The sequence below is a fragment of the Terrapene carolina genome, unplaced genomic scaffold, assembly GCF_002925995.2.
Source record: "Terrapene carolina triunguis isolate 2854851 unplaced genomic scaffold, T_m_triunguis-2.0 Scaffold199, whole genome shotgun sequence".
NCBI classification, from domain to species: Eukaryota; Metazoa; Chordata; order Testudines; family Emydidae; genus Terrapene; species Terrapene triunguis.
In genome coordinates, this window is record NW_020664550.1 from 3,746,903 (window position 1) to 3,762,092 (window position 15,190).

The 15,190-nt window shown below is 47.0% G+C and overlaps 1 protein-coding gene across 1 annotated transcript in view; it reads left to right on the plus strand.

The window, feature by feature from the left end:
- Positions 1-14,197, plus strand: part of LOC113407151 (gastricsin-like) — a 19,362-nt gene extending 5,165 nt beyond the window's left edge. The window contains exons 5-17 of the mRNA XM_026655251.1: positions 892-1,014; positions 1,640-1,787; positions 2,242-2,340; positions 2,538-2,689; positions 6,784-6,867; positions 7,173-7,326; positions 7,938-8,055; positions 8,772-8,890; positions 9,862-10,061; positions 10,258-10,380; positions 11,002-11,146; positions 13,622-13,720; positions 14,045-14,197. Of these exons, the coding sequence (XP_026511036.1) occupies positions 892-1,014; positions 1,640-1,787; positions 2,242-2,340; positions 2,538-2,689; positions 6,784-6,867; positions 7,173-7,326; positions 7,938-8,055; positions 8,772-8,890; positions 9,862-10,061; positions 10,258-10,380; positions 11,002-11,146; positions 13,622-13,720; positions 14,045-14,197 (1,717 nt within the window). The remainder of the gene's footprint in view (positions 1-891; positions 1,015-1,639; positions 1,788-2,241; positions 2,341-2,537; positions 2,690-6,783; positions 6,868-7,172; positions 7,327-7,937; positions 8,056-8,771; positions 8,891-9,861; positions 10,062-10,257; positions 10,381-11,001; positions 11,147-13,621; positions 13,721-14,044) is intronic.
- The last annotated feature ends 993 nt before the right edge of the window (positions 14,198-15,190 follow it).

A 15,190-nucleotide genomic window follows, 5' to 3' on the forward strand; every position in this document is an offset into this window, starting at 1 on the left:
GCAGGGGGTTGGGGTGCGGGATGTGGCAGGGGGCTCAGGGCAGGGGGTTGGGGTGCGGGAGGGGTGTGGGATGTGGCAGGGGGTTGGGGTGTGGGATGTGGCAGGGGGCTCAGGGCAGGGGGTTGGGGTGTGGCAGGGGGCTCAGGGCAGCGGGTTGGGGTGCGGGATGTGGCAGGGAGCTCAGGGCAGCGGGTTGGGGTGCAGGATGTGGCAGGGGGCTCAGGGCAGGGGGTTGGGGTGTGGCAGGGGGCTCAGGGCAGGGGGTTGAGGTGTGGCAGGGGGCTCAGGGCAGGGGGTTGGAGTGCGGGAGGGGTGTGGGATGTGCCGCGTGTTTGAGACCCCTGGTCTAGATAATTAATCCTGCCACGAGTGCAGGGGACTGGACTCGATGCCCTCTTGAGGTCCCTTCCAATCCTATGATTCTATGATTTGCTCTGGACACTCCGTGCCAGCTTTTTCCCAGATGCCGAGTACCCACAGTTACCTCCATGGCACCTTTGAACGCCGGGCACTAGATTGACAACTCCACCCTTGTTACAAGATGATTCATTTCCTCCAAACAGTAGATGAGGCTTTTCTGAAACACCCCATTGCAAACTCACTGGCACCCACCCGCCGTCGTCGTATTTGGGGACTGCCCAGGTTTGCAGCTCACTGGATGAACGGGCAGGTGTCACAGCACCAATGTGTCTGGTGCATGATGATCGAAAGCTCCTCATAAGCTTGATTTCCCCCACCCCCCATTGTCACCAGGGTTCTTGGTCTATCTCTGAGAAGGTTTTTGTGCTATAACTCCAGCTAGGATCCTGGATGTTCCAGTCACAGTCTATCTTTGGACTCCGGAGATGGCTATAAATAACCAGGCGCTTTCTCTCCTGTGCGTTTGTTTAGGCAAGAGGGCGTTCAGGATGGTGGTGAACTTCTCTTTGGAGGGATTGACTCCAATTTGTACTCTGGTCAGATTGTCTGGACGCCTGTCACCCAGGATGCTTATTGGCAAATTGGAATTGAAGGGTAAGGTTGTTGTCATTGGTATTTTTTGTAGGAATGTAGGGCCTGATTCTGAGCCCATCATAATCAGTGGGAGTCCTTCCATTAATTTCAGTGGGCTTTGGAACATGTTTGATCATAATAACAAACATAAGAATGGCCACACTGGATCAGATGAATGGTCCATCTAGCCTGTCTTCCAACTGTGGCCAATGCCAGGTGCTTCAGCGGGAATGAACAGTACAGGACAATCACTGAGTGAACCATTCCCTGTTGTCCACTCCCAGCTTATGGCAAGCTGTGGCTAAGGACACCCAGAGCATGGGGTGGGTTGCATCCCTGACCATCTTGGCTAATAGCCTTAACCTGTCCTCCGTGATCAGACAGAGGACTCTGGGAGCCAAGACCTGGACTCCTGGCTCCTACTCCTGACTCGGCTCCTGGGTTCTACTCCAGACTCTGCCCCTGAGTCTCTGTGGGACCTTAAATAACCCAAACTTAAAAAGTTCCAGAGATGCCACGAGAACACAAAACAGTGGCTCTAACATCTCTAATGGCAGCACCCCCATGTTCTTGGTTCATCACGCAAGAGATGGGTACATCGCTGCGGAATTTTCCTGCTGAAGTGTCCTGTGTTCTGTTCCCTTAGTTTCTCTGTTGCCGGACAGTCCACTGGCTGGTGTAGCAGTGGCTGCCAGGGGATTGTGGACACTGGAACTTCCCTCCTCACTGCTCCACAGGCGGTTTTTTCGCAGTTGATGGAGGACATTGGCGCTCAGGAGAACAGCGATGGAGAGGTATGGAGAACAGCTGGCCACCGGGAGGCTTAAAAGTGGAAGAGGGGAAGAACCTTGCTGCTAAGCAGGTTTCTGTTAGGTGAAGCAGCTTAGAGAAAGTGTGGTCTAGTTGTTAAAGCAGGTGACTGGTTGTCTGGACTATTCTATTCTTGGATCTGCCACTCACTCTCAGTTGGGTCTTGGGCAACTCATTTAACCTTTTTTGTGCCTGTTTGCCCATCTGTAAGGTGGACCTAATAATCTCTGCTTGTTCAGGGTGTTGAGGCCTTTCAACTGTAGTAAAGCATTTGACTTCCTTCCTTTTCCATGTGATTGTTATAAAGAGCTTTCCCAGGCTGATGGAAGGCAGTCTGTGTGGAGAAGTGCGGGGTTCGAGAGTCCCATGGGATGTAGCATTTTGTCTGCAGTGGCTGTACATAGTACGCAAACCTGCTCTTGCTTCCTCTTTCCACAGTACATGGTTAGCTGCAGCAGCATTGACAGCATGCCTACCATCTCCTTCACCATCAGTGGAACCAGCTTCCCGCTGAGCCCCTCTGCCTACGTGCTCCCGGTATGGATTCTCATCGCAGTGCGCTATCCTCACCTTCCTCTACTTGCATAGTCTCCTCTGGGTGGGCTCCCGGAGAGCTGTATATTTGATATGGGTCTGCTGGGCACATCCGTACTTGTGTTATCCATGTGACGGGGTATGACCAGAGCTTCCAAACCAAAGGGCTTTAACTCAGCTTTCTATCTTCTTCTCAACAGAGCAAAAGCACCGAGTGCGTTGTGGGCATCTCACCCACTTACCTGCCATCCCCGAACGGGCAGCCCCTCTGGATCCTGGGTGACGTCTTCCTCAGGGCATATTACTCTGTTTATGATGTAGGCAAGAGTCAGGTGGGCTTTGCCCCAGCAGCGTAAGTGCCATCGACTGTCTTCCACGCTGCTCCGAACTGTCTCCTGCCTCTGCTCCAACCTGCTGGGCTGTGACACTCTGGCCCCCTCATGCCTCTTGCCAAGGATTTTGAACGTCTCTGTGTACTGAACTTTTGCAAATTTCTGAAGCCTCTCTCCGGTGAATTCTGGGCTCCCCTTCGAAGGTGACTGCAAATAAATAAAAGGCATTAAAAACATGAAGCACATGTGTTTTGGTTTGATCTCTTGGTGCAAAATAAACACCTGGCTGAGGGAAGCATGGCATCAAAGCAGTATGTCCTGGGCAGAAACATGCAGCTGCTCTGAGTAGGGGCCAATTTAAAGCTAAACCAACCACAGGAATTTCATTTAAATACCACCCACACTTAACATGGTGTTGTAGGATAGTCATGCTGCAGCTCCAAGTTTAAACACTACCTGGCTCACTACACCTTCCCTTCCTTTGTTGGGACTAGTGGCTTGATAATATGCATCTCTTTTAATCTGTAGATCTCAAAGCACTCTGAGATGTGGAAGCAGAGGCCCAGGGAGGGTGAGGTTTAAGCAGAACCCTGGTCACTTAGAAAATGATCGTCCCTCCTTTAGTTAAGATAAGGTTGATAAGAATGTTTGGTGGTTATGGCAAAGGCCTGAGAATCGTGAGTGCTGGTTCCATTCCTGACCGTGCCGCTGAATCCCTATCTGAACTCAGGCAAGTCACTTCCCTGCTGTGGGCCTCAGTTTACCCATCTGTTAACTGAAGACTACAGCTGGTCAGAAAAACTTCCAATTCAACAATTTGCCAATTCAGCAAGACCACAACATTTCACAGATCTGGTCCGATTTCACCAAAGAGCCAACGGAACCAGGAAGGTGGAACTCTAGGGAACCTGGCACATTTCAACACCCTGGAGGTGGGGCTTGTTGGCCCTTAATCTTCTGCTACAGAATCCGAGTTGATGTCAATGGGACATTGAACTCATGGGCAGAAACATCTAGCCACTCCTGATGAGCTACTCTGAGCACGGGCAAATCTAGGGGCCAAATTTTGCTCTCAGGTACAGTGCTGTCAGCTGCAATCAGTGGGAGTCGCTCGTATCCTGCCTTGGGGTAACGGTGCTCCAGAATTCCAGTCCTGGCTCTACTGCTGACATTTGATGTGACAGAGAGCAAGTCACTTTCCCTCTCTGCCATATGGGGATAGGAACACTTTCCTCCTTACTTAATTTACCCTCACAGCTGCCTAGGGTTGCCAGTTTTGGCTGGATGTCTTCCTGGAGGCTTCATCACCTGACATAATCTGTAATTAAAGTTTCATCTTTAATTCCTGGAGACTCTGGGATGATCCTGGAGGGTGGGCAACCCTGCAGCCTCCTCTTTCGACTTTTGTGAATAGAAGACAAGGATCCTGACTGCAGCTTAGCCTCCCCACCCAGCTCCGGGACTGGCGGGGCAGAAAGCCTGGGTGCTCAGTCTCCAGGCCCCCTCCAGCTGCAGGCAGGCAGAAGTGAAATTGACAAGAGCGCCACAGCCTGCCTGCCTGGGAGCTGTCACTTTGACTTTCCTGACAGGGAGTTGACATTTTTTTGGCAAAACCTGAAATTTTCCCATGGCTTTGCAAAAAGGGCATTTTTCTTGGGAAATGGTTCAGACAAATTATTTCCCACCAGCTCTAGTAAGAACCGATGGTACTAAATGACCAGGCCCCAGAAGGCATGTAACTGTAGGGCACGTTTTGTGGCTGGGTCGTGCTAAGGACAGCTTCAGCTTTCTCTTGGGATCTATGCAATCTGTCTTGGTCAGTGGCCACAAGATGTACGTGACTCTGTGAAAAGTTCACATTTCCCCTTGTTTGCTCTAAGCCCCTGCCCAGCCAGCCTCACAAGTACCTTTTGGAGGGTCTCAAAATGCTCTTCATAACTATCGCCAGGACTAGTATATTGTCTTAGTAAAACCGAGTGCCAGGAATGCCCTATGATACACAGCCCATGGCTCACTGGCAAATAGCAGGTGCACAAACTATTCCAAACACTAGCCTGTTAGATTGGAGTAAGCCTTTGTGTCTGTTAATTTGGAGACAGGGTTGGACAAGGTTGATCGTGGAGAAATGCTCTTCACAGCTAATGAGGCAAATATAATCTCTCTTCCATGTAAAGTAAGCTGATCCGCATGCAATACCGGCTTTATGGTAGGGTAACCAGATGTCCCGTTTTTATAGGGACAGTCCCGTTTTTTGGGACTTTTTCTTATATAGGTGCCTATTTCCGCCCTCCCCCCCCCCACCGCCTGTCCTGTTTTTTCACAGTTGCTATCTGGTCACCCTACTTTATGGGATCCTTGAAACGGCCACTATAAGGGTGCTGCATTCACTCCAGCTAACCTTGGATAGATTTCCAGAGCCCAGTAAGTGATATCTCTGTCCCTGGCTGTATCGCAAACGGTAGTGGATGAGCTTGAAAAAATTTAGGCATTGCCCCCTGGTGAAGTTTTTGCTTTCATGTGTGTTACCTTGAAATCATTGTAAAGACCGACAGCCCCATTCTTTTCCTACTGACGCTATAAGGGTGCTCCATTCACTGCAGTTAACCTTGGATACAATTTCAGCATCCTGTAACTGTTGCAGCTCTTCCTCTATCTTTTGGCCATATCACAAAAGGTTAGTGGATGAGCGCCCATCATTAAGCACAATTTTTGCTTTTATGTCTTATATTTGCTTTCGGAAGTGTTGGGGAGCAGTGACTTAACAGAATTTCCATAATCTCAGCAACTCTTTCATCGGTTGGTTTAACAAGAGTAAGGCTGGTAGGCATAAACAGCGGTCTTTCATTCAGGATAAATGTAAAACAGAATGGACCTCCTTTAAGGGATAAATAGCTGACACAATAGAAGCCTCCGCCCAAAGCAAAACCACAGGCAAGACGGGAGTAGGAACCAGCTTTGAGGCCCAAAGGGAGTTCTGTTGCGATCACAGCAGAGCAGAATTTTTTGGCTGGAATTTTTCCACAAAAAATGCAGATTTGTTTCAAAACCAAAACGTTTTGAAAATTTGTTTCAAACTCACCAAATTGTTTCAGTTGAAAAAACAAACAAAAACGAGTGTTTAGTTATGACATTTTATAAATGAAGCTTTTTGAGTGATTCACAACAAATTTTGTTTAGAAATGTACTCCTAGTTTGTTTGTTTTTATTTCAAAAAAAAAAAAAGCTCAAAAGCAAAACCAAAGGCTTTGTTTTGGGTTGAACAATGCACTTTGACCCAAAATATTTTTTTGGGTACATCCAATGATCTAAAAAATCAGTTATTCACACAGCTCTAACTGTGATCCGATAAACTCAGGACCGGGGGATCGATTGGACTGGAGTGGTGTGTCTGTGTGTGTGAGGGAAGAAGAGAAACACCACAGAAACAAATTCAGGAAAGGCCTGGGAGCGTGGCTCTGAGACACAGCCTAGAAAGAGGGAGATTTTGGGGCTAAGTGCTAGCTAGAAAGGGGCTTGGAACTGTGAGAAAGAAACTTTCTCCTGATGTTTGATTCCTGTTGTTTTCAGGGAAACAGGACTTTGTACGGTCTTTGTAAGTGAACCAGATTGCATCAAAGAAATATCTGACTCTAACATGACTTTCTTCTCCTAAGCAAAACAATCAGCTAGGCCTTGAATTTTGGCTAACCACTAGGGTCAAAAAGAGAGAACTGTATCAAATTTCCATTCATTGCAGCCAGCGATGGATTTCTTCATTTTTGGCAGGGAAGTTTCGAAGCAAACAGATAACGCTCCAGTGTGTTGACATTTTGACAACACCTTTCTTTTGTTGTGAGCAGAGGTTTGCTTCTGAGCAGATCTTAATTGTTTGATCTTGCTGTCAAAAGTGCTAATTGCTTTACAATCTCAGCACCCAACAAAAGAAACAAACATCTTCATACTTCACGGAGAAATAAAATACACCAAGTGTTGACGCTGGGTGAGCACCGTGATATGGGAATTTGGGTGCCAGCAGATAATGGAGCAGGGGGCAGTGCCCAGGATATAAAAGTAGGGATTGTAGATTAGATGCGTCAGCCTAGTTTTGTGGCAGTGACCGACGTGTTCTGATCAGGAGCTGCTTGGTGGAGAAATCGAGCACCATGAAGTGGCTCATCCTGGCTCTGGTTTGTCTCCAGCTCTCAGAAGGGCTGGTGAAGTGAGTATTCCAGAACAGATATTGTAGTGAGGAGTGCGTAGAAGTACCCACATAGTAAATAAATCAGCATTTCTGTATTCTGCTAAGTTATGTCCTTATGTTCCTTACAAAGTACTATTAATTGTATGATATTTGTAAATATATTTCTGCCTCTGCTCAGGCGTTCTCACTTTGAGTGATAACACACTGATCTGTAAGAGGTACTTAAGAGGAAGGAACGGCATTATGGCAGGATACAGAGAGGAACAACATGAGAGATGCTTGGGAGGACGAACCATTTCCTGAGCTGCTCTTGTTCTGTGCAGAGTCACTCTGAAGAAAGGAAAGTCTATGCGAGAGGTGATGAAGGAGAAAGGAGTTCTGGAGGATTTTCTGAAGCATCACAAAGTTGATCCTGCCAGGAAGTACCACTTCAATAATTACAATGTCGCTGATGTACCAATAGCCAACTACCTGGATGTGAGTATTAAGGCTTTCTCCCTGTCTCCTTTATTTATGTAGTCTTGCTAGCCTTCTTTCCTTCCCTATTACCTAGTCAATCTGTGTACTTCTGTGGTCACAAGTCAATAGATCCCTCTTTTCAGTCCTTGGAAATCTGTAACTATTTTGAAGTGGTTTGGATGAAAAAGATCTAACGGAATACAATGAACACACAAGTTCTGCTTCCAATTGTATTTCCATTTGGAGAAAAAGCAGAGTCTAGGTTGCCCTGCTTCCTCCCACTCCCACTTTATCACTCTCAAGTGTTTGCTTTGTATTCCCTGGGACACATAATGTGTCTTCTCCAGAGACTTGGCGTACGGTTCTAGTGCAGGACTGGGAGTCGAGAAGTCACAGTTCTGTTCTTGTCTCTGCGACTGACTTGCTGGGTGAATTGGGCAAGTCACTTTTCTTCATACCTCAATTCCCCCATATGCAAAATAATGGACCACCCCTGTGGAGCTTAATTCCTTAAAGGCTGTAAAGACCTTTGGCATCTTCAGATGGAAGATGCTAGAGAAGTCAAAATGTTGGAATCTGATTAAGAGCACAAAGGAATCCCCCTGCCCACACGTCTTCTCTCTTTGCAGTCCTTCTACTTTGGAGAGATCAGCATTGGAACTCCGCCCCAGAACTTCTTGGTTCTCTTCGACACCGGCTCCTCCAACCTGTGGGTTCCATCTACATACTGCCAGACTGAGGCCTGCTGTGAGTACTGCTCAGCTGTTAACTATTCAGTAGATGCATGTCCTGGGCGCATTGCTCCTGAGAAGCGGAGTCAAATTCCAACTAGGCAAGAAGATGCAGCATCTTCCAAATCAAAAATGATCCTCTCAGACAGTATTTGTGAATGTCATACTAAGATATCTGCTAGTCTCCTAGAGCTCTTTTCTAAGCCTTGAATACCGTATGGATCGCTCTTTCCTTATAAAAGGTACTACAGTATTCTAAAGTGGTAGTCCAGAACTCTACAGCTGAGAGACTGCACTGTAGAATACTGTAGTGTGTATACTAAAGTTTAAGCAGTCATGCTGGGAGTCAACAAATGCTATGAATGGCATAACTATTACCCAGAGCTTTAGCTGGTATAAATTGACTTCAATAGAGCGACACTTATTTATACCAGTTGAGGATATGGTCCATAATTCTTAAATGTTATGGTTACAGGTACAAGATAGGTAAATAAAGAAGATGGGCATTAAAAAAAGTCTGTTTGAGGTTATCTGGCTTAATATCAGTGCTTTGCTCTGCCATATAAGAACTCCCGGGCTGACTCTTGGTCCTGTTCTTTCACTCCACGTCAGCTGTTGGGGAAATGCTGCCTCGTCAGGGCACTCAGTCTGCAGTTGAATGGGACCGGCTCAAATCACATTGCAGCCACCAAAGAGAATGACCATGATGTTGCAATCTTGTTTTTAATCTAGCCAATCATGCAAGGTTCAACCCCAACCAGTCATCCACCTTTTCCGACATTGGAGTGACCTACACCCTGGACTATGGGTTTGGAGACCTGACTGTGGTTTTAGGTTACGACACGGTGACAGTAAGTGAAATTTGCGCCACCCCCATCACGCGTTGTCATTTGAGCTGTGTCTCTGGCACTGTCAGAGGGCATTGGGATTAAAAACATGTGGGGTTGTGGATAATAAAGTCTTGTTTTGAATGCAATTTACTGAAGCGTGTACCCCACATAGCAGCAGGAATACGTGATCCGTCTTTCTAGTTTAACTGCAGTGGGCTTGGAGACATTTATCTGAGGACACTTTATGAGCTAAATTCCACTGGCATCCGTGTTGTGACACCAGCAGTGAATTTGGTCCTGTACATATGATTTTTATGTTGTTAATTAGACCCTGTTAATACAGGACATAATAAGGGCTTGTGTACATGAGAAACTTGCACCAGTTTTAACTTAAGATGTGGGTTTAAACCGATTTAGTAAAATCGGTGCAAACCCCGGTGTGGATGCCCTTGTGTTGTTTTGAGTGGCTTATTTTGGTGTCATTGAAGTTGATCAGGAACATAAGAGTGGGTTAGCTTCTTTAAGCAAAGTGACATAAAGCCACTCTTAAATCGAGAGAAGAGCTTCTACAAAGGAGTTTGCACCAGTTTAGCTGAACTGGTTTAAAAAATGGTTTAAGTTAAACTCATGCAACTTTCTCGTGTAGACAAGCCTTGAGTTAACCAGTGCATAGGTCAGTTAGGAATAACACTAGCTATACTGACCATTACTAGGCACAAATTCTATGGCTATGGGGTTTTTTATTTTGCTCCAATTTTGCTGTGCCTTGAATTTTCTTCTCTGATTGAGACACTGTCTCAACTGACTCCCACCCCATATGGAGTATATGCAGCTGCTTAGAGAAGCATTAGATCGGCATCTAACCCTAATGATGTGCTTTATCGGACTGTCTTGAGCGTCAACCACCTTTGAGAATGAAATGGTTACTTGTTTTCGTTGTCAACTTTTAGAATAAAATTCTAGCTGAGAGCAATGGTTTTCTTCCCCGGTAGATCCAGAACATCGCCATTGAGCACCAGGAATTTGGTCTGAGTCAGGATGAGCCTAGCAGCCCCTTCTATTATACGTATTTTGATGGGATTTTGGGAATGGCTTATCCTCCCGTAGCCATACCGGGGTACAGGACACTTATGCAGGAGATGCTGCAGCAGGGCCAGCTTACTGAACCCATATTCAGTTTCTATTTCTCACGGTAAGATCTCTCTCTCTCACCCCTCCTATGTATTTTCGGTCTATATTTCCATCTCTCTCTCTCACCATATATTTACCCCTTAGTCTTCTTACTGTCGATCCATCACCCAGACCCCCATGCACATGTATTTTACGCCCCATGCTCCACAGGGCAGAATCTGATCCCTGTCTGATATTTTAATTATTTGTGTTTCCAGGCAACCAACGTATGATTACGGAGGGGAAGTAATCTTGGGTGGCATTGACACCCAGCTGTTCTCTGGCCAGATTACCTGGGTACCTGTTACCCAAGAAGTTTACTGGAAGATTGGTATTGAAGAGTAAGTTTTGTTTGCAACCCCCCCCTTTATTAACGTGGGCGTGAGTCTTTCCTCCTTATTGTCCATGGGCAGTATTTCCAGCTGCAATTAGTGAAGTCAGCTGCCTTTGGTGAACTCAACTTTTCTGTGCTGGAGGCTGAACAAAGGAGGAATTTTGTCTCATTCTCTAGCTAGCCTAGAGAGATTATTACTTACACAAGGTCTGATCTTGACCCAGGATAAAGGTTGGGTCTGGATTTCAGACACACTCAAAAGACTTTGAATCCAGGGTTTTGGTTCAAGTAATGCTAAAAGCGCCCATCGTAGGCCCCAATTCAGCAAAGCTCTTAAGCTTTACTTTTAAACACGTCTTAAGTCCTGAAGCAGCTACTTAGAGATAGGGGCATGCTTAAGTGCTTTGCTGAAGAGAGAGGGAGATAAGCAAGCACTGAAAGTTAAGCATGTGCAGCCGTCCTTTGCTGAATCGGGGCCAGTGACAGTGTTTGGCTCTATAGAATACGGGTCACTGAACTGCACGTTACGGAGTATCTGAAGCCTTGTGCTCTTGGCTCAGCCTGCATCAGAGGCATTCTCGTGGCTGACAGACGTGCACAGTGAAGTCTGTTGGGTTTCCCTCCTTAGGTTTGCTATTGGACAGCAGGCGACTGGCTGGTGCAGTCAAGGCTGCCAGGGCATTGTGGACACCGGGACGTTTCTGCTCACCATCCCAGAGCAGTACATAGGGGACTTCCTGCAGGCCTTGGGTGCTCAGGAATCCAATGGAGAGGTAGGAGCAACAGGTGCCTTGCCGTGCTGCCGAGGACATCTGTGAGGGATTTTGCAATGCCTGACACGAGGAATCCAAGACACAAGAAGATGAGACTGATGGGCTTTTGGGTGATCATACAAGGGTTCCTAGAGGAGCTCAGGGATTTAAACCAGAAGTTTAAAGCTGGTGACAGCATTAACTACATCTGGGGAACAGAAAGTGTCCCCTGAGTTTGGGGAGAGAGCTTCTGATCTCCCTTTCCCCAGTGTAAATCAGAAGCAATTGGGCCAGATCATTAGTTGGTGTAAATGGGCATAGTTCTGGAGCGACGTTGACTTACACTCCCTGAAGAGCTGTTTCAGTGTAAAGTCAGCATGAGATCTGAGGCAAGCCGAGTGGGCGTACCATTGCGGGTGGCCACACGTCAGGCAGAAGAGCATGTGCGAGGCTGGTGAATTGCTGCCCATGTAATGGCAGAGTGCTGCAGAGGGGTTTCTACTAGAGCAGTGTGAATAACTGGTTTTGCAGTTTCTCCAGACAACCAAAAATTCGGGGGAAAGATTTGGTTCTGTTCCAAAAATGGTTGTCATTTTTCAGCAGATTGGTAAAGTTCATGTCAGGCCATCAAACCTGGTGTGAGCGTTTCCCTTCATAACCTATAGCCCCATGGTTAGGGAATGGGAGAGCCCCAGGTCTGAATCGCTGCTCTGGAGCAGGGACTTGAAATCAGATTTTCATCTCTCCCAGGGGAGTGCTCTAACCGCCAGGCTATTCTGGGCTGTTACCTGCAAAAATCTAGGCCACTGCGCCCAGGGCCAGCTCCAGCTTTTTTGCTACCCCAAGCGGCGAAGCGGGGGGAAAAAAAAAAAAAAAAGATAAAGCCGCGATCGGCGGCACTTCGGCGGCAGCTCTACCGCGCTGCTTCATTCTTCAGTGTCAATTCAGCGGCGGGTCCTTCGCTCCGAGAGGGACTGAGGGACCCGCTGCCGAATTGCCACCGAAGACCTGGACGTGCTGCCCCTCTCCATTGGACGCCCCAAGCACCTGCTTCCTTCGCTGGTGCCTGGAGCCGGCCCTGACTGCGCCTATATGCTACCGAGGGCTCACGGCGTGACCCGGTTAATTTAGGTATCCCCACCTTTTCCCTACTGAGGGCTTAGGAGGTAAAGCACCTACCCTTACTCACGGGGCTCAAGGAAAACCTGGTCAATTGAAGTACCCGCCCTTACCCACGGTGCTCAGGGCCACACGGGTCTGCGGGAGCTTTTCCCAGTGAAGAGCCTTACACAGCTGTGCTCTGAACGTCTATTTATTAGCAACGTACAGAGAACACATATGCCAAGCCAAGCTCTTATGCTCACCACTCCCAATATACAGACAAACTTCACCCAGTCAGGATTCACTCGGGGGGTGCCGGTTGATGGCTCTGCACGTCACGGTCGTGCAGAGGAGTCAGAGTTCTAGCTCTGGTTCCCAAAGAGCATTGCTTTTTATTCGCATTATATAGGTAAAACTAGCGACCGCCTTTAACTTCACTAAACCTAGAACATTATTCGATCCCCCTAGGTAGCAAAATGTAGCCTGTCGTGCACTGGCACCTATGTTTCCTCCTCCCTGCTCAAATCTTTTTTGCGCTTTATCTTTCATGCCCGAATTGTCACTTATTTATGACCTTCTTTGTTCGTGCAGATGGTCAGCATAAATTCTCTGGTCAGAGCTTATCTGATCTATTTCACCATTTGTTGGGGTCTTTCTGTATCCTCCCTAAAACTTCCCAGCGCCTGGGTGTCTCTACTTTACAGCCCTTGGTGTTACAACTCTTGGTAGGGGCATTCCTGAGGTGGGGATGCCTTAAGCACTGGAGTAATTTTTTCTCAATTTTAGTGGCTGATCAAGGCTCGTTTAGTATAGGGGTGAGTCAAGTCACAGGTTCACAGGGCTGGGTTGCTCCTGATCGCTTCTGTTGAAGCTTGTTCCCCTTTGTATAAAAGCTTAAATATTTATAGTGCCAAAGAGATTTAAATCGTTCTCTGCCTGATTCTCATGTTGAAATGGAACAGCTTCAACAGGAGAGACTGAGAGAAACACACCCCGCAATAGCCTGGTGATTAGAGCACTCACTTGACACAGGAGAGATCTGAGTTCTAGTCCGTGGTACTGGGTGGGGATTTGAATGTAAATTTCCCACCACCCAGGAAAGGGCCTTCACCATGGGGCTAAAAGTTATAAAGAGGGAACACATGTCTGAGCATTGGCACATGGTTTCCTGGCCCTGAAAAACTTTCCACAGCTGAAACTATCAGGTCAAGTTCACGAATAGTTTTGGTCCACCTGAAACTGCATTTTTCAGCAAAACGCTTCTCCCAGCTCTAACTTCTACCCTCAGCTGGGTGGAACGGTAGATACCATATAGTGGCCATTCTCCTCTGTTGGGAGCAGCCTCTGCTCTAGGTTGTTACTGTCTTAACCCCCTCTTGTTCTTTTCTTCCACAGTACGTGGCTGACTGCAGCAACGTCCAGAACATGCCGACCATCACCTTCATCATCAACGGATCCGAGTTCCCGCTGCCCCCCTCCGTCTACATCCTCAACGTATGTATTACTTTAAAGGCAAACCCAACTTCTATCTTATAGTGACAATGAACCATGCATGGTTTCCCAATAGGGAGTCAGAGCTTCTGTGCAAAGGCAGAGACCTTTCCCCCTCCACCCCACCACACTGCAGCTCTGTTTGCCTGTCATTTCTAACAGCACTCAAAAAACGATGGGGTGTTTGTGTTCCAACAATGCGAGCTTATGGGGGTCTGCTCCTGCTCCCATCAAAACCATTGCGAAGCTCCTAAAAATTCCACTGGCACTTGAGAGTGCAGCCTACACAGCCCTAGAGACGTGTCTATCTCTTTTTCCCTCTTACAGAACAATGGCTACTGCAGAGTTGCGGTTGAGACCACTTACGTATCTTCTCAGAATGAGCAGCCAATCTGGATCCTGGGTAACATCTTCCTTAGGGAATATTATTCTGTCTTTGATATGGCTAACAACAGAGTGGGCTTTGCCCCATCAGCCTAGCCAAACCAGGCCTCACCAGAACTGGATGAAGACATTCCCTTTCCTGTCTAAATCTTCTCTCCTGGACACTGTTGGAATCAGGCTGAGTTCGTATGGACAAATTGAATCATTCTTAATGTACCTCGCATATAGCCGTAGCTTGCTTTTGGCTTGTGGGTAACAATCAGTGCTCTCTAAATGTATTATTGCGAATAAACTGCAAAGAGTCAAATTCCTTTTTGTTGAGTGAAGATTGAGCCCAGCTGTTTGTTTGTGGTATCACAACCTTATCATCACACACCAATTGCTACTCAGGTATAAAGGAGGAAATTAACCTCTCAGTGATCCATTTCTGCCCCAATTTCAAAATAGCTAAGCACTTAGCAGCTCCCATTGAAAACAATGGATTAAATCCCCCTTTTGTTCCTATTAGGAAATCTTCTGCAGCACAGAATGACCTTTCTTTGCACAGCTGTAATGGTGATGCCGATTCTTGACTAGCTGGCAAGGGGATGTGGGCAGCTTCATCCCCTGATGTTCGCAATAGGCTTTGAGATTCTAAGATGGGATGGGGATAGCAGGCCAATGTGGTTGCTGTGAAGGAGGTAAAGATCCTGTTTGCGCTTTGTGTTTACACGCTATTACCATTGCATAGATGTCCTGAGGCTCTGGCTCTGTTCCTATCCAAGACTACCCTAACCAGTGGAATAGTACGTGGTAGGGCTCTCAAGCGATTAAAACATTTGATTGCGATTAGTCGCGCAATTAAAACAATTAATCATGCTGTTAAACAATAACAGAATACCATATATGTAAATATTTTTGGATGTTTTCTACATTTTCAAATACACCTCTACCCCGATATAACGTGACCCGATATAACACGAATTTGGATATAACACGGTAAAGCAGCGGGGAGCCCCGGGCCCTTTAAAGCGCTGCCCGAGCCCCTCTGCTTTACCGCGTTATATCCGAATTCATGTGGAGCCCCGGGCCCTTTAAATCACTGCCCGA